The sequence below is a fragment of the Scyliorhinus torazame genome, chromosome 10 (genome assembly GCF_047496885.1).
Source record: "Scyliorhinus torazame isolate Kashiwa2021f chromosome 10, sScyTor2.1, whole genome shotgun sequence".
Taxonomy (NCBI): domain Eukaryota; kingdom Metazoa; phylum Chordata; class Chondrichthyes; order Carcharhiniformes; family Scyliorhinidae; genus Scyliorhinus; species Scyliorhinus torazame.
Genome location: NC_092716.1, coordinates 90,834,944 through 90,854,595, shown reverse-complemented (window position 1 = coordinate 90,854,595; position 19,652 = coordinate 90,834,944). Strand labels below are relative to the sequence as shown.

The 19,652-nt window shown below is 46.8% G+C and overlaps 2 protein-coding genes across 6 annotated transcripts in view; both read left to right on the top strand.

The window, feature by feature from the left end:
• The window catches only part of nup93 (nucleoporin 93), a 173,824-nt gene extending 173,228 nt beyond the window's left edge, over positions 1-596 (top strand). For both annotated transcript variants that reach the window (XM_072518422.1, XM_072518423.1), the window contains one exon: positions 366-596. In XM_072518422.1, coding sequence (XP_072374523.1) covers positions 366-476 — 111 coding nt within the window. In that variant the 3' untranslated portion in view covers positions 477-596. The remainder of the gene's footprint in view (positions 1-365) is intronic.
• A 17,029-nt stretch (positions 597-17,625) lies between these two features.
• The window catches only part of slc12a3 (solute carrier family 12 member 3), a 143,158-nt gene continuing 141,131 nt past the window's right edge, over positions 17,626-19,652 (top strand). For all 4 annotated transcript variants that reach the window (XM_072518420.1, XM_072518421.1, XM_072518419.1 and 1 more), the window contains exon 1: positions 17,626-18,201. In XM_072518420.1, the coding sequence (XP_072374521.1) occupies positions 17,644-18,201 (558 nt within the window). In that variant the 5' untranslated portion in view covers positions 17,626-17,643. The remainder of the gene's footprint in view (positions 18,202-19,652) is intronic.

Genomic DNA, 19,652 nt, shown 5'->3' with positions numbered 1-19,652 from the left:
CTATTATGTGGGTAGGAATCTCTGTTTGTCAATCTGAGCTGGGGAAAGATGGCAATGTGTGTGGAAGCATTTGCCACAAACCCAGCAGCCGATTGGTACTTGCATATCAATACAGGCAAACCGAGAGTAGGTGAAGTGCCATTTTAAGAGATCATGAGAAATGACAGTTTATGAATAACTCTTGTTGTGTTGCTGCAGATATAATATTTGTGAATTGTAAAATTTCCTTTTAGTTGAATATGTTAATTGTTTTTACAATAGCTGTGTTTTCATAAGCCCATCTTGTAACCCCATTTGGAAACCCTTTTGAAAGATGCCCCGATGAAGTGCCTCTGACAGGTTTTTTTGGTTTGATTTCTTTACAGCAACTCAGAAGCCAGGCACGTGCTCTAATAACGTTTGCTGGGATGATACCATATAGGATGGCTGGTGACACTAATGCACGCCTGGTGCAGATGGAGGTCCTCATGAACTGACAGAGTTGTGGGGAGTTTTCATAAAGGAGCAGAAATTCAGTGGTGTAGTAATAGATTTTTTATATTCAGAATTCTTTTTGTATTTTTCAAATTGGAAATAAAATTATCTTTCCTGCATAACGTCTGATTTTTGGAAAATCTTGTCATTTTCAAATATATATCCAATTCCCTTCAACCACCCATTCCACAGTACGTTCTGGGTCAACATTCAATGCAAAAACAAAATCAAGGTAATATTTCTCATTTCCTCTGGTTGGGGATGAGCAGCCTGAATGTCACTATTCAATTTGTGTTTAGATGCAAACTATACTACAGTGGCCATTAGGAGTTTGGCATTCATTCCCTTCCACCACCTTTAGCAATGAGCTGAGTCATTACTGGGATCATGGATTTTGGGAGCTCATTGTATGAGGATCAGCTGCAAGTAATTTCATTCTGTTGCGGTACAAGGAGTGGTACATTTTTTAATGGTATTTTTGTCAAAATTGTTCCTTATGGGGGTGGATAGGTTGGTTTAATCGTTTGTGTGGGCAGATAAGGTGGCGAGGATTAGGAAGATGGTGATTCAGAGAGGGCGACAGTCAGGGGGCTTGGCCCTTCTGAACCTGTTATACTATTATTGGGTGGCAAACGCAGAGTAGGTGTGGGGTTGGAGCAGGGAGACGGAAGCTTTGTAGGCTTATATTAAAGGGTAGGTGGGGTTAATGGGTTCCAGAGATCGGATGGAGACATGTGCTCTTTCGAAGAGCCGGTGCAGACTTGATGGGCCGAATGGCCTCCTTCTGTGCTGTAGGGATTCTATGTTCTAAAACAATAACCCCACTGTGCTGAATTTCGATTGTTTCTATGTCAGCTTTCACTACCAGATTTTCCTCCCTGCTCTCCTGAAGCCATTGACTCCTTGCTGACACAGACATCCATGTAGGGCTGAGCTTTTAAACCCCTGCCTCCCATCCTCCAGCACCTCACTTAAAGGGCCATTATTCATGTTTTGAGAATGTGCGGCTATTTGGGAGGGCATCATTCGATGCCCACACTGCACTGTGAGCCCCTGTATCAGGAGTCACTGGATGGACAATTGGAGCAGAAACCATGGCTGCTCCCCCCGCACCCCTACCCTCAACCCTACCCTCCACACTGGAGTGTCAAGAACACTTTTGCACCTACCAGGGCATCATCCAAATTCCACTAACTCAAATTGGAAATCAAACCCAGAATTTTCCTGCTTTTAATAGTGCAGCAGCTCACTGTATAAACATGTATAGGTTTATTGAAGTATTCAGTTATCTGGGAAGGAGATCTTTCTATTTGGTATCATTATAAATGACTTGCTTTGCACCTTTCAAGGTAAGATGAAAGTCTACATAAAACAGACCCAGTATCAGAGACCAATAAGTCAAGCTGTGAGCTGGATCTCTGTAAGCTAAAGACTTTCAAATGGATACTGCTTTTATCTTTAGTTATGCTGGTGTATTTTAGATATTTTACAGAAATGTGTTTGATTATAATGTTGGATCTTTAGGAACGTTTTTGCTGTTTTTTAAAAATGAGCAGATGAATTTTGAGTGCGTAAATTGTACTTTAGATAACTCCGTTTTATAGCCACCATCGAGGGGATTCACAGGAATGCCAAGCTGACTGGTTGACGTGCCATTATAATTCAGAACTTGGTATGGGTGCAGCAGCTGGTGTTGTGAATCAGGCCGGTAAAAAGCAACTGCTACGATCCGGCTATTTCACAACACCAGGGTTGCATCATACCACTATCTTCAATGCAAGATCTACCGCTCTCAAAATATCCATGCACCATGACAGATGGGTAAGTGGAACTCACTCCATTCTATTTAGGCAACTGGACAAGTTTATACTTTTTTGAAAGAAAAATTGACAGCATGTTTACAGATTATAAAGTGTCGCAACAAATTCCTTCTTTACAGGACAGTGGGTCACAATTTCCAGGCTGTGATTACCGATCTCAATTTTATAACAGGAAAGCAGAAGCCAGGTTTCTTACACGGGGTGGAAAAATTTGAGATTGTTGCAGTGGCTTACTTATTATTCTCCCTTCAGCCTGGTGGATGCACTTAGGAGCATGCAGGTGGCGGAAAGCGTCATAGATCGCAGTTATGTAAGTGTGGTCACACCCAAGGTGCAGGCAGAGAAATGGGTGACCACCAGAAAGGGCAGGCAGTCAGTGCAGGAATCCCCTGTGGTTGTCCCCCTCTCGAACAGATATACCCCTTTGGATACTGTCGGGGGGGATAGCCTATCAGGGGAAAACAGCAGCAGCCAGAGCAGTGGCACCACGGCTGGCTCTGATGTTCAGAAGGGAGGGTCAAAGCGCAGAAGAGTAATAGTTATAGGGGACTCTATAGTCAGGGGAACAGATAGGCGCTTCTGTGGACGTGAAAGAGACTCCAGGATGGTATGTTGCCTCCCTGGTGCCAGGGTCCAGGATGTCTCCGAACGGGTAGAGGGAATCCTGAAGGGGGAGGGCAAACAGGTAGAGGTCGTTGTACATATTGGTACTAACGACATAGGCAGGAAGAGGCATGAGGTCCTGCAGCAGGAGTTCAGGGAGCTAGGCAGAAAGTTAAAAGACAGGACCTCGAGGGTTGTAATCTCGGGATTACTCCCTGTGCCACGTGCCAGTGAGGCTAGAAATAGGAAGATAGAGCAGACAAACACGTGGCTAAACAGCTGGTGTAGGAGGGAGGGTTTCGGTTATCTGGACCACTGGGAGCTCTTCCGGGGCAGGTGTGACCTGTATAAGATGGACGGGTTGCATCTAAACCGGAGAGGCATAAATATCCTGGCCGCGAGATTTGCTAGTGTCACACGGGAGGGTTTAAACTAGTATGGCAGGGGGGTGGGCACGGGAGCAATAGGTCAGAAGGTGAGAGCGTTGAGGGAGAACTAGGGAATATGGACAGTGTGGCTCTGAGGCAGAGCAGACGGGGAGAAGTTGCTGAACACAGCGGGTCTGGTGGCCTGAAGTGCATATGTTTTAATGCAAGGAGCATTACGGGTAAGGCAGATGAACTTAGAGCTTGGATTACTACTTGGAACTATGATGTTGTTGCCATTACAGAGACCTGGTTGAGGGAAGGGCAGGATTGGCAGCTAAACGTTCCAGGTTTTAGATGTTTCAGGCGGGATAGAGGGGGATGTAAAAGGGGAGGCGGAGTTGCGCTACTTGTTCAGGAGAGTATCACAGCTATACAGCGAGAGGACACCTCAGAGGGCAGTGAGGCTATATGGGTAGAGATCAGGAATAAGAAGGGTGCAGTCACAATGTTGGGGGTATACTACAGGCCTCCCAACAGCCAGCGGGAGATAGAGGAGCAGATAGGTAGACAGATTTTGGAAAAGAGTAAAAACAACAGGGTTGTGGTGATGGGAGACTTCAACTTCCCCAATATTGACTGGGACTCACTTAGTGCCAGGGGCTTAGACGGGGCAGAGTTTGTAAGGAGCATCCAGGAGGGCTTCTTAAAACAATATGTAAACAGTCCAACTAGGGAAGAGGCGGTACTGGACCTGGTATTGGGGAATGAGCCCGGCCAGGTGGTAGATGTTTCAGTAGGGGAGCATTTCGGTAACAGTGACCACAATTCAGTAAGTTTTAAAGTACTGGTGGACAAGGATAAGAGTGGTCCGAGGATGAATGTGCTAAATTGGGGGAAGGCTAATTATAACAATATTAGGCGGGAACTGAAGAGCATAGATTGGGGGCGGATGTTTGAGGGCAAATCAACATCTGACATGTGGGAGGCTTTCAAGTGTCAGTTGATAGGAATACAGGACAGGCATGTTCCTGTGAGGAAGAAAGACAAATACGGCAATTTTCGGGAACCTTGGATGACGAATGATATTGTAGGCCTCGTCAAAAAGAAAAAGGAGGCATTTGTCAGGGCTAAAAGGCTGGGAACAGACGAAGCCTGTGTGGCATATAAGGAAAGTAGGAAGGAACTTAAGCAGGGAGTCAGGAGGGCTAGAAGGGGTCATGAAAAGTCATTGGCAAATAGGGTTAAGGAAAATCCCAAGGCTTTTTACACTTACATAAAAAGCAAGAGGGTAGCCAGGGAAAGGGTTGGCCCACTGAAGGATAGGCAAGGGAATCTATGTGTGGAGCCAGAGGAAATGGGCGAGGTACTAAATGAATACTTTGCATCAGTATTCACCAAAGAGAAGGAATTGGTAGATGTTGAGTCTGGAGAAGGGGGTGTAGATAGCCTGGGTCACATTGTGATCCAAAAAGACGAGGTGTTGGGTGTCTTAAAAAATATTAAGGTAGATAAGTCCCCAGGGCCGGATGGGATCTACCCCAGAATACTGAAGGAGGCTGGAGAGGAAATTGCTGAGGCCTTGACAGAAATCTTTGGATCCTCGCTGTCTTCAGGGGATGTCCCGGAGGACTGGAGAATAGCCAATGTTGTTCCTCTGTTTAAGAAGGGTGGCAGGGATAATCCCGGGAACTACAGGCCGGTGAGCCTTACTTCAGTGGTAGGGAAATTACTGGAGAGAATTCTTCGAGACAGGATCTACTCCCATTTGGAAGCAAATGGACGTATTAGTGAGAGGCAGCACGGTTTTGTGAAGGGGAGGTCGTGTCTCACTAACTTGATAGAGTTTTTCGAGGAGGTCACTAAGATGATTGATGCAGGTAGGGCAGTAGATGTTGTCTATATGGACTTCAGTAAGGCCTTTGACAAGGTCCCTCATGGTAGACTAGTACAAAAGGTGAAGTCACACGGGATCAGGGGTGAACTGGCAAGGTGGATACAGAACTGGCTAGGCCATAGAAGGCAGAGGGTAGCAATGGAGGGATGCTTTTCTAATTGGAGGGCTGTGACCAGTGGTGTTCCACAGGGATCAGTGCTGGGACCTTTGCTCTTTGTAGTATATATAAATGATTTGGAGGAAAATGTAACTGGTCTGATTAGTAAGTTTGCAGACGACACAAAGGTTGGTGGAATTGCGGATAGCGATGAGGACTGTCTGAGGATACAGCAGGATTTAGATTGTCTGGAGACTTGGGCGGAGAGATGGCAGATGGAGTTTAACCTGGACAAATGTGAGGTAATGCATTTTGGAAGGGCTAATGCAGGTAGGGAATATACAGTGAATGGTAGAACCCTCAAGAGTATTGAAAGTCAAAGAGATCTAGGAGTACAGGTCCACAGATCACTGAAAGGGGCTACACAGGTGGAGAAGGTAGTCAAGAAGGCATACGGCATGCTTGCCTTCATTGGCCGGGGCATTGAGTATAAGAATTGGCAAGTCATGTTGCAGCTGTATAGAACCTTAGTTAGGCCACACTTGGAGTATAGTGTTCAATTCTGGTCGCCACACTACCAGAAGGATGTGGAGGCTTTAGAGAGGGTGCAGAAGAGATTTACCAGAATGTTGCCTGGTATGGAGGGCATAAGCTATGAGGAGCGATTGAATAAACTCTGTTTGTTCTCACTGGAACGAAGGAGGTTGAGGGGCGACCTGATAGAGGTATACAAAATTATGAGGGGCATAGACAGAGTGGATAGTCAGAGGCTTTTCCCCAGGGTAGAGGGGTCAATTACTAGGGGGCATAGGTTTAAGGTGAGAGGGGCAAAGTTTAGAGTAGATGTACGAGGCAAGTTTTTTACGCAGAGGGTAGTGGGTGCCTGGAACTCACTACCGGAGGAGGTAGTGGAGGCAGGGACGATAGGGACATTTAAGGGGCATCTTGACAAATATATGAATAGGATGGGAATAGAAGGATACGGACCCAGGAAGTGTAGAATATTGTAGTTTAGTCGGGCAGTATGGTCGGCACGGGCTTGGAGGGCCGAAGGGCCTGTTCCTGTGCTGTACATTTCTTTGTTCTTTGTTCTTTGTTCTTTGAAAGCCATTGAGCTCAAATGGACAAGATGGGGACAGGCCAGCAGTGCTGATCAGCTGAAGTACAATATAACTTAGATGGAAACCACAGAATAATCGCAGCCAATTTGGAAATGAAATGAAAATCGCTTGTCACAAGTGGGCTTCAAATGAAGTTACTGTGAAAAGCCCCTAGTCGCTACATTTCGGTGCCTGTTCGGGGAGGCTGGTACGGGAATTGAACCGTGCTGCTGGCCTGTGGATGTGTAAGGGACTTTGGCCCACGGACATATTCAGGAATGCAAGATCTTCATTGCATCAAGAAATTTGTTGTGCCTGCAAATAATTAATAATAATCTTTGTTATTGTCATAAGTAGGTTTACATTAACACTGCAATGAAGTTACTGTGAAAATCCCTTAGTCGCCACATTCCAGCACCTGTTCGGGTACACTGAGGGAGAATTCAGAATGTCCAATTCACCTAACAGCACGTCTTTCAGGACTTGTGGGAGGAAACCAGAGCACCCAGAGGAAAACCACGCTGACACGGGGAGAACATGCAGACTCTACACAGACAGTGACCCAAGCCGGGAATCGAACCTGGGACCCTGGTGCTGTGAAGCGACAGTGCTAACCACTGTGCTACTGTGCCGTCCAGTACCATTTATTTGCAAATATTTGAGTTGCCTATCTCTTTCGGCACTTAACTTCCTACGCCCCCCTGTAAAGATGAAAATCCGTTACATTCAATCTTATGGAAAATAATGCGCTGATATTTAATTTTTTATACCTTTAATGAGCTACTCGGAAATAATAAATTGATTGTCCCCTCCTTTCTTCAGCGGTATTTACATTATAAAAATTTCCAACCTATTCCCATATATTCTGGTCTCTTCCTGCACTACTCCTGCCATTCCACAGCACCCCACCCCTCTCCCCGCAATATACCCTTGTGGTGAGAATGTTTCCAATATACTGTAGTCCTTCTGACCACAAGGAGCAGAAGTAGGCCATTCGGTCCATTACATGAGACCATGACTGATATGATAATCTTCAACTCCGCTTTCCCGCCATATCCCCATAACCCGTGGTCCCCTTACTGATTAAACATCTGCATTCACATATCTTATTTCACACAAAATGTAGCAAAAATCTAACTTCATCTCTGGATTTGTTTGCATCTAAATATTCGAGGTATAAGCTTGAAGTGATGTGGTAGTCTGTTCAAATCTGTTTAAAGTTGGCTGTGCTGGTCTGCCTTTGAAAACCCCTACTCCTCTCTTGTTTAAATGTATATGTATGTAGTAGAAAGTAGCAGATAGTCATACCATACCAAATGTTATCAGATAGAAAAGAACTGCACCAAAAATATGATTTTGGACTTTATTATAAATCAAAATGAACAGATATTTATAATTCTTAATCAAATTGTGAAAAAAAGTTTTGTTATATGAATCCTAAGCGACGTAAAAATGTGTTTGATAAAGTATCTCTGGCTATTCTTTTGATGCTATCAGCATTGCACTGTAACACAAGAACATGATTTGTTTTTTCTTGATTTCAGAGTAACATGAAACTGCTCTTCTTTGACAGCGCCTTGCAAACCTGTGACCTCTGCCGCCAAGAAGAACAGGGCAGCAGGTGCATGGGTGGCATGGTAGCACGGTGGTTTGCACTGTTGCTTCACAGTGCCACAGACACTGGTTCGATTCCCGGCTCGGGTCACTGCCTGTGCGGAATCTGCACGTTCTCCCCGCGTCTGCGTGGGTTTCCCCCAGGTGCTCCGGTTTCCTCCCACAAGTCCCGAAGATTGCTGTTAGGAGAATCGGATATTCTGAATTCTCCCTCCGTGTACCCGAACAGGCGCCTGAGTGTGGCGCTGAGGGGATTTTCACAGCAACTTCATTGCAGTGTTAATGTAAGCCTACTTGTGACACTAATAAAGATTATTATTATTAAGCTACAAATGTCAAGTTCCCCTCCCAAGCCATGCACCACCTTGGCTTAAAGTATAAAACCGTTTGACCCTTCATTGTCACGAGATCAAAATTCTGGAACTCGCTCCCTAATAGCACAATGGGTCTAGCTAAGTCACACAGTGGGATCCAGCTACGTCGCGCGGTGGATCTAGCTCCGTCACGTGGCGGGTCCAGCTCCGTCACTCGGTGGGTCTAGACACGTCGCACAGTGAGTCCGGCTCCGTCGCGCAGGGGGTCTGGCTCCGTCGCGCAGGGGGTTGGGCTCCGTCACAAACAGCTGCAGTGGTTCCAGAAAACAGCTCGCCACCTTAACTGAGTGGGAATGCTCACATTCAAAGAACGAATTTGAACTAGTCTTCTGTGTAAATTATAGATTTTTGACAAACCATTAACACAATTTTTCAGTTTTATTTGATAGGTTTGATTATTTGATAGGATGGAGGTTTGCATGAATTAAATTTCAGTGTTTCATAAGTATTTAAAAATCTTTTAGTTTTATTAGTACAGGTGAAGAAAAAAAATATTTTTGTTATTAAATGCCATTATGCAGCTCTTGAAGGAAATAGATGCCTATATAATCAGCGCACAGGAAATATTACCACTGCTCCATTTCTTAATTGCTACAACTCTTGAATATGTAGTTCAAAAACCCTGCAGCATTGAATTCACAAAATCAGTTAACCCCGACTTCCCAAAGGCAAACTGCACAGGTTACAGGGTTTGTTTTCACATTGTTCCATGTAAATCAGCTCTGGTTCAGAACTAATGATACATAATAGATTATTGTGCTTATCTCTTCTAACTGGCCTTACAGAGTAAGGAAAAGTACTCAAACAAGCCATAAAGAAATAAAGGTCAGCCTTTAGAAAAGCCATACCGAGGAATCATTTCAATAAAACAATCCCTCCAAGGTCAAACACATGTTCAAAAAAATAGGAAATGTGAACCCAGTCACCAAACTTTTAGATTTTATTTTCTTCCCCCTCCCCTCATACATTTTGGATTTCTTACAAGCTGTGTCAATGCCTATCCAGTTTGATGTGAAAAAATACGAGTGAAATACATTTAATGTTATCCGGAAGCTTAACTTTTAAATGATATTAGATCAGTTAAGAGTGAGAATAATTATATGTTTGGATGCTGTTCCACAGGCATAGTCCATCTCCTGATAACTGGTCTGAGTGTTGTTATTCCATGGGGTTGGGGTATGGTGTTATGGTAAAATGGCCAATGGCCTGAATGTTAGGCCCGATACAGAATTGGACACTTTGTTTCTTAAAGCCACAGTCAGAACCACAAACAGACCTGATGGGAAGTCAAACAGCCAAGCTCAAATATCAAGTTCCTGGTGTCCTGCAGAGTTGCAATCGGCAACTCCATTTGGTGTTGCAACCCCCGCCCAGTGACCTCATTGGCTGAGGACCGGAGAAACCTCTGGAAGGGGGATAAAACAGGACGCCCAGAGACCCTCCCCAGCAAAGACTCTTGAGTAGAGGCAGTGGAGAAGACTCGACAGTTGACCCGAGGACAGATGGAAGCAGCGTGCGAGACCCACCTTTGCAGATGAAGACCCCGAGACTCAAGGGGATTAGACCCACCGTTCAATCCAGTTCATCGGCATGGGTAGTATTAGAATCTTGGGCATATTGTAGGTGGGATAATTTTTTTTTGGGGGGGCATTAACTTTCACTGTGTTTGAAAATAAACTTGGGTTGAATTGTGAACCTATGTTTGTCCTTTGTTCATCTCGCAAATAAGGGCATTGGAATAATAAACTGCCTGAAGTGTCTGCTGATGACAGTGGAGATGTGAATACAGGTTAATCTGATTCTGCCCTCTGCTAGAAATTGTTCAATGTCCTCCCCAGTCATGGACAATTGTGCAAACCATATCACTGCTGAGGCTGATATCAGCTAACCCTGCGGAGATCCAGGATCAAATCTAGGAGGGACTGCTTCATGACCATGCATTTCCTCCAAAACCGCTGGTGAGGATATGGAATTAAGCCGACCGAAAGGCACCCAGGTGTCCTTCTTACTGCCATCTTCCTGAACATAGCCCATGGCCCAGCTACAACATTTGGGTTGCAGATCCTGGTACTTTCTAAAAGAGTTTATGGTCTCTGTTTCCACCACCATCTTAGACAGTGAATTCCAGACACACACCAACCTCAGCGTAAAAATGTTTTTCCTCGTGTCCCCTCTAACCCTTTTTGTAAAAAATATTTTATTGAAGGCATTTTCAAACATGGAACATAGAACAATACAGCGCAGTACAGGCCCTTCGGCCCACGATGTTGCACCGAAACAAAAGCCATCTAACCTACACTATGCCATTATCATCCATATGTTTATCCAATAAACTTTTAAATGCCCTCAATGTTGGCGAGTTCACTACTGTAGCAGGTAGGGCATTCCACGGCCTCACTACTCTTTGCGTAAAGAACCTACCTCTGACCTCTGTCCTATATCCATTACCCCTCAGTTTAAGGCTATGTCCCCTCGTGCTAGCCATTTGTATCCGCGGGAGAAGGCTCTCCCTATCCAACCCCCTGATCATTTTGTATGCCTCTATTAAGTCTCCTCTTAACCTTCTTCTCTCCAACGAAAACAACCTCTAGTCCATCAGCCTTTCCTCATAAGATTTTCCCTCCATACCAGGCAACATCCTGGTAAATCTCCTCTGCACCCGCTCCAAAGCCTCCACGTCCTTCCTATAATGCGGTGATCAGAACTGTACGCAATACTCCAAATGCGGCCGTACCAGAGTTCTGTACAGCTGCAACATGACCTCCCGACTCCGGAACTCAATCCCTCTACCAATAAAGGCCAACACTCCATAGGCCTTCTTCACAGCCCTATCAACCTGGGTGGTAACTTTCAGGGATCTATGTACATGGACACCTAGATCCCTCTGCTCATCCACACTTTCAAGAACTTTACCATTAGCCAAATATTCCGCATTCCTGTTATTCCTTCCAAAGTGAATCACCTCACTTCTCTACATTAAACTCCATTTGCCTCCTCTCAGCCCAGCTCTGCAGCTTATCTATATCCCTCTGTAACCTGCTACATCCTTCCACACTATCGACAACACCACCGACTTTAGTATCGTCTGCAAATTTACTCACCCACCCTTCTGCGCCTTCCTCTAGGTCATTGATAAAAATGACAAACAGCAACGGCCCCAGAACAGATCCTTGTGGTACTCCACTTGTGACTGTACTCCATTCTGAACATTTCCCATCAACCACCACCCTCTGTCTTCTTTCAGCTAGCCAATTTCTGATCCACATCTCTAAATCACCCTCAATCCCCAGCCTCCGTATTTTCTGCAATAGCCTACCGTGGGGAACGTTATCAAACGCTTTGCTGAAATCCATATACACCACATCAACTGCTCTACCCTCATCTACCTGTTCAGTCACCTTCTCAAAGAACTCAATAAGGTTTGTGAGGCATGACCTACCCTTCACAAAGCCATGCTGACTATCCCTGATCATATTATTCTTATCTAGATGATTATAAATCTTGTCTCTTATAATCCCCTCCAAGACTTTACCCACTACAGACGTGAGGCTCACCGGTCTATAGTTGCCGGGGTTGTCTCTGCTCCCCTTTTTGAACAAAGGGACCACATTTGCTGTCCTCCAGTCCTCTGGCACTATTCCTGTAGCCAATGATGACATAAAAATCAAAGCCAAAGGTCCAGCAATCTCTCCCCTGGCCTCCCAGAGAATCCTAGGATAAATCCCATCAGGTCCCGGGGACTTATCTATTTTCAGCCTGTCCAGAATTGCCAACACCTCTTTCCTACGTACCTCAATGCCATCTATTCTATTAGCCTGGGGCTCAGCATTCTCCTCCACAACATTATCTTTTTCCTGAGTGAATACTGACGAAAAATATTCATTTAGTATCTCGCCTATCTCTTCAGACTCCACACACAATTTCCCATCCCTGTGCTTGACTGGTCCTACTCTTTCCCTAGTCATTCGCTTATTCCTGACATACCTATAGAAAGCTTTTGGGTTTTCCTTGATCCTTCCTGCCAAATACTTCTCATGTCCCCTCCTTGCTCGTCTTAGCTCTCTCTTTAGATCCTTCCTCGCTACCTTGTAACTCTCCACCGCCCCAACCGAAACTTCACACCTCGTCTTCACATAGGCCTCCTCCTTCCTCTTAACAAGAGATTCCACTTCCTTGGTAAACCACGGTTCCCTCGCTCGACGCCTTCCTCCCTGCCTGACCGGTACATACTTATCAAGAACACGCAGTAGCTGATCCTTGAACAAGCCCCACTTGTCCAGTGTGCCCAACACCTGCAGCCTACTTCTCCACCTTATCCCCCCCAAGTCACGTCTAATGGCATCATAATTGCCCTTCCCCCAGCTGTAACTCTTGCCCTGCGGTGTATACTTATCCCTTTCCATCATTAACGTAAACGTCACCGAATTGTGGTCACTGTCCCCAAAGTGCTCTCCTACCTCCAAATCCAACACCTGGCCTGGTTCATTACCCAAAACCAAATCCAACGTGGCCTCGCCTTTTGTTGGCCTGTCAACATATTGTTTCAGGAAACCCTCCTGCACACACTGTACAAAAAACGACCCATCTATTGTACTCGAACTATATCTTTTCCAGTCAATATTTGGAAAGTTAAAGTCTCCCATAATAACTACCCTGTTACTTTCGCTCTTATCCAGAATCATCTTCGCCATCCTTTCCTCTACATCCCTAGAACTATTAGGAGGCCTATAAAAAACTCCCAACAGGGTGACCTCTCCTTTCCTGTTTCTAACTTCAGCCCACACTACCTCGGAAGAAGAGTCCCCATCTAGCATCCTCTCCGCCACCGTAATACTGCTCTTGACTAGCGCCACACCTCCCCCTCTTTTGCCTCCTTCTCTGAGCTTACTAAAACACCTAAACCCCGGAACCTGCAACATCCATTCCTGTCCCTGCTCTATCCATGTCTCCGAAATGGCCACAACATCGAAGTCCCAGGTACCAACCCATGCTGCCAGTTCCCCTACCTTGTTTCGTATACTCCTGGCATTGAAGTAGACACACTTCAAACCACCTACCTGAACACTGGCCCCCTCCTGCGACGTCAAATCTGTGCTCCTGACCCCTCTACTCTCGTTCTCCCTTACCCTAAAACTACAATCCAGGTTCCCATGCCCCTGCTGCATTAGTTTAAACCGCCCCAAAGAGCACTAACAAATCTCCCCCCCAGGATATTTGTGCCCCTCAGGTTCAGATGTAGACCATCCTGTCTGTAGAGGTCCCACCTTCCCCAGAAAGAGCCCCAGTTATCCAGAAATCTGAATCCCTCCCGCCTGCACCATCCCTGTAGCCACGTGTTTAAATGCTCTCTCTCCCTATTCCTCATCTCACTATCACGTGGCACGGGCAACAACCCAGAGATAACAACTCTGTTTGTTCTAGTTCTGAGCTTCCATCCTAGCTCCCTGAAAGCCTGCCTGACATCCTTGTCCCCTTTCCTACCTATGTCGTTAGTGCCAATGTGGACCACGACTTGGGGCTGCTCCCCCTCCCCCCTAAGGACCCGGAAAACACGATCCGAGACATCACGTACCCTTGCACCTGGGAGGCAACATACCAAACGTGAGTCTCTCACGCTCCCACAAAATCTCCTATCTGTGCCCCTGACTATAGAGTCCCCAATTACTAATGCTCTGCTCCTCTCCCCCCTTCCCTTCTGAGCAACAGGGACAGACTCCGTGCCAGAGGCCCGTACCCCATGGCTTACCCCTGGTAAGTCCCCCCCCCCCCACAAGTATCCAAAGCGGTATACTTGTTTCTCAGGGGAACGACCGCAGGGGACCCCTGCACTGACTGCTTTTTCCCAGTATAGACATAACAAAGAAGAAAAACAAAAACCAACCATAGCAACAGCAAACAGACACAAACAACATCCTTACACCCCACTCCCTGCACTCTACCCGCTGCCACCCCGGCGCCTGTTCCTCCTGTTTAACTTTTAACCCCCCAGACCCCCAGCCCAAACAGAACCCCACCCCCGGTGATGACACAATATTCCTTAAAGAAGTTGATGAACCCGCTCAGTTTGACTTGAAGTCGACGGGGTTGCCATACTGCTGAACAAAAAAGCAGGGGGGCTGGACTCTCCACAGCCCTGCGCCAGAATCGCGGCGGTGGTGGAGGATCCACTTTCACGCTGTAATCGGGCACGTCACCGGTCCGGACATTCTCCGGGCCCCAAAAATTGGCGTGACCGCGGAGTACACTGTGCTGTCGGGGGACTCCGGTGGTGTTGGTGAATATGTATGCGCCTAATTGGGAGGATGCTGGATTCATGAAGAGGCTATTAGGAGCAATCCCGGATTTGGACTCTCACCAGCTGATCATTTGGGGGGCGGGGGGGGGAGACCTACCCGTCTTTTTCTGCTCCACATAGTTCCGGATAGCCACCCCTATCCGCAAACCTACTTATCCGTCAATAATCCCACATCCACTGCAGCCGTTGTAGACTCCTCTTTGCCATCCTCAATTCCATCCAATGTGGCATGTGGTCAGACACCACAATCGCCAAATACTCCAATCCAACCACCCCCACCAACAGCACCTTGTCCAGGACAAAGAAATCAATCCGGGAGTAGTATGAAACTTCCTTCGTCCTCAGCCTTTCAAACTGCTGTGTGTCTCTCTCTCTCTCCCCCCCCCCCCCCCCCCCACCCCAAGCGTTCCATACACCCCAGCAGCTCCTTTGTCATGGCCGACACCATCAGGGACCTGTCCAACCTAGGGTCCAGCACCTTATTAAAATCCGCCCCCTCCCCTCCCATGATCAGCCAGTGTGTGTCCAGGTCCGGAATTTGCCAAAACCCACTGCAAAAAACTCTGCATCGTCCCAATTTGGGGCATATACATTCACAGCACCACAGGTGCCTCCTCCAACCTCTCACTCACCATCACAAATCTACCCCCAGGGTCTGTCACTGTACTCCTCAACTCAAAAGCCACGCTCTTATTGATCAACACAGATACCCCTCTCGTCTTCATATCCAACCCCAAATGAAATACCTGCCTCACCCAGCCCTTCCTCCACCTCGTCTGGTCCCCACCTTCAAATGCGTCTCCTGAAGAAACATCACGTTACGGTCCTCCCCAGATTCCTATTTGTCTTTCATTGCCTCCCCATCTTCATCCCGAGGGCCTTTCTTAAACGAGTGAATAAGGTGATCTCCGGCTTCATGTGGATGGGATGTGAAGCACAGGAAAAGGATGGGAATGTTTCATGTACCATGTTTATGTTGCCATTATTATAAAAACTATGAACACCCTAATACATTTTTTTTTTTTTAAAAAAGAAGAAACTCCACATTCACCTTCAAGCTTCTCAAATGCGCCATTAACCCCCCATAAACAAAAAGAAAACCAACCATCCCCCCAACTCCCTCCACATATCGACACCCCCTTCACTCCCAGTAACATGCCTACCTACTAGCATGGTGGACCCCACTTGAGGCAACCGCCGACCCCCCTTCACCCCCCCCCCACCACTCCTCACCTGCAATTCAAGTCCCCCAGTCCATGGTGTCTCATAAATTTACTCGCCTCCTCGGGCGTATCAAAATAGAATTTGTGATTCTGGTGCGTGACCCACAGACGAGCGGGATACAACACCTCAATCTTCAATCTTTTCTTGTAAAGGGCCACTTTCACCCTGTTGGACCCAGCCTGCCGCTTGGCCAACTCCGCACCTAAGTCCTGGTAGATACCCACCACATTTCCTTCCCAGGTACACTCTCTGGTCTCCTTCGCCCACCACAGAATCCTCTCTATCCTGAAAATGATGCAACTGCACCACCAGCTCCCTCAGCTGCTCCCCGCCTTCAGCCTCCTCCTCAACACTCTGTGTGCTCATTCCATCTTGGGATGTCGATCAAAGACCCTCTTCCCCTGCCAACTTCTCGAACATAGTCACCACATATTTTGTGGCCTGTGTACCCCCAATTTCTTCAGGCAGCCCCACAATCCAAACATGTCACCCCTCAGCCTTCTCTGTTCCAAGGAAAACATCCCAAACCTTTCCAACCTCTCCTCATAGCTGAACCTTCTTTCAGGATCCCAACCCCTTACCAATTTAGTTTAAACCCTCCTGAACAGCACTAAGAAAACCTCCCTGTGAGGACGCGGGTCCTATTTTCATTCAGGTGCAACCCATCCGCCTTGTACAGGTCCCACCATCCCCAAACACAGTCCCATTGTTCGCCCCACAAATCTAAAGCCCTCCCTCCCGCACCATCTCTCCATGCATCTGGACTAACCTATTTCTATCCTCACTAGCACTTGGCACCGGAAGTAATCCGTGATTTGGGTTGTCGAGAGGCAAGCAGCCACTGTCAGTCCTTCACCTCCAATTGATAGGGCTACTGTTGGATGCAATATGGTGTCCGTTGTGCTGAATTGTGATGCATTCTTCTTGGGTGGTGTGGTTCCAGCCAAACAGGCACAGGAAGTAAAAATTTGCATACATTTGGGAGACTCTTGACTCTTGAGTTAGCTCTTATCATCCTGCATCTGAGCTCTCTGTATATGGATATATTTGTTCTTAAAGGGAAAGCTGTTACCCACCCCCTCCCCAATGTTAGGAAAACCGGAGTCTGCATTTGTGGATTTCCTTGGAGGTTTGATTGCAGACTCTTCAGGTTGTGGTGGGTTTTGGTACATGTCCTACCCTTCTGAGCAGAAAGAACTAAAAACTGGATGGTGTGTTTACCAATAGCACCCGGCACTTCATTGGTTGCAGAAGTACCTAGAGTCCTGAAAGGCGCTACAGAAATGCAGTTATCTCTTTGGGGGAGCTTATTTAAAACCGTGTGCTCCCCACTTTGAGGAAGCTGTCTATGCCCCTGTTCCCCACACCCCCATGCCCAAAAGTCCCACCCCTGCCTTTCCAAACCAGTTTTCTGAGCAGTGTTTTCATGAGGGGGTAGGGGTGGACAGCCTCTTCTGGATTTCTGCCAGAATTGCTTCAATGCCCTTCGGCGGTAAATGCAATTATTCCCCTTCTTCTCAGAAGTAGTTTGAGCAAAGCGAGTTTGAGCACTAATCACCCATTAAATGGGTGTAAAAGTTGTTTATCTTGATGAATGATGGAAGATTGCAGCTGACTTTTGCTATAAACTTTCTTCCTTCTGGCTCCCTCCAGCCAGCATTGACCTGCGGGGCCGCTTTGATTTCCGTCCATTGTGGGTCCGCACCGGTTCCTCTCTCATATATAAAACCTTGCGGTTCACCTCCAGGTGGGGACTCCTCCAGAGCTGTGAGCCCACCCCATGGCACTTCCCACAATCTCCGGGAACTCGAGTGGCAGAGGCATTTGCCAGGGCCGCTTCACCATCAGCACCGTCCTGGCTAATGAAGATGACACACACAACATCTACTGCCAGACAAAGCCCACCGACTGCCAGACAGGGCCCACCTACTGTCAGACAGAGCCCAGCCACTGCCAGACAGAGCCTACCTACTGCCAGGCAGAGCCCAGCTACAGCCAGACAGAGCTCACCTACTGCCAGACAGAGCCCAGCTCCTGCCAGACAGGGCCCACCTACTGTCAGACAGAGCCCAGCCACTGCCAGACAGAGCCTACCTACTGCCAGGCAGAGCCCAGCTACAGCCAGACAGAGCTCACCTACTGCCAGACAGAGCCCAGCTCCTGCCAGACAGAGCCCACCTACGACAGCCTGACCCAAAGTAACATCTTCCACCTGAGAACCTTCGGCTACAACACCATCGATGCAGTGCCCAGTTATGAGCACTATGCCAACACCAGGGTGCCTGGGGAGGAGGAGAGAGGCAGACCCACCCTGGCAGATCTCCGCTGCTATATCATGGTGAGCAACTTTCTGCAGCCCATAATTTCTTAATCTCCAGAGTTGGGTACGGTCTCCCTTCCAATCAAAACCGATTACTCAAACCATTTACAAGACTGGTCAACCTTTCAAACTTGATCCCTTTAACATTTTAAAATGCACACTTCAGTATAGTCTTTTTTTTCAGGAGTTCATCTTTAATTCACGAGCTTCAAACTTTTCTTGTCGACTTTCTTAAAATACATCTTTAAATTCGGTTTCATTTCAAACTTATCTGCCCCCTTCCCCTGGTTTTGGGATTCTTTTACACTCTCCTACCCCCTTTAAAATATATATTTGTTGTGTAAATTGTGACTGTTTTAATTAATGGCTAGTCTTTGAATCGTCAGTCATTCAGATTTCCCGTTATAGTCCATTGAAATGTTTTATTTCTACTTTAGTACAGACCCCTGTGTTTCACTGGTCAGGTTGTCCACTCTTTTCTAACCATGCTGAGATGCATGGTCACTGGTATGAGACTGTTACCCAGTGGCAGCTTTGTATGAATTAGAATGGTTTTCTTTGACATGGAAACAGTTTTAAAATCTATAATCCTAATTTTAGTCCCATTGTGATCTTTCACTGCAACTCACTACCAACTTCTCAGATTCACACAAACAGATTCTTTCCTTAACTCCTAACTTCCCGTTAATTTAAATTAATTTAGAATAAATAGAATCTCTACAGTGCAGAAGGAGACAATTTGGCTCATTGAGCCTGCACCAACCCTCTGAAAGGATACCCTACCTAGGATCAGGCCCCCACCCTTTCCCCATAACCCCACCTACCCTTTTGGACAGCGCGGGAGCTGCGAGTCAGAGCGGAGAGTTTAAAAGTTCGCGGCCTGGGAGAGGTAAGTACTGTTTAAAAACCTCCTTACCTTGCAGGTCAGCTGGGAGCGGGAGAGAGAGAGAGCCGGGACATTGAAAACAGCGCGGGAGATTTAAAAAGCGCGGGAGCTGCGCGTCAGAGCGGAGAGTTTAAAAGTTCGCGGCCTGGGAGAGGTAAGTACTGTTCAAAAACCTCCTTACCATTGCAGGTCAGCTGTTAGTTTCGGGAGTTCCGTTTCGGGAGCAGGCCTATTGGCTGACTGTAAATCAGGAAGGATACAAAAGGTGTGGCTGAAGTGCCTGTAGAAAAGGAGTGCTGGAAGAGTGTATCTGAGTTTGGGTAAGGCCGAGTTCGGGTAAGAGGTGAGTGAGGGCTGTGTTTTTTGGAGTTTGGTGTTTGGGGTTGAGTTTCCAAAAAAAAAAAATCCAATTAATTAAGTAAATTAATTAACTAGTTAAGGGAATTTGGTGCTCATCTTAAGGAGGTGCAGAGAAGCAGACCTGTGAGGGAGTCTCGGGAGCAATTGCATCACAGCCAGCAGGTAAGTGATTGGCTTGTGACTGGTAAGTGATTTTTCTCTCTTTGACTTTCTCTTAGCTGTG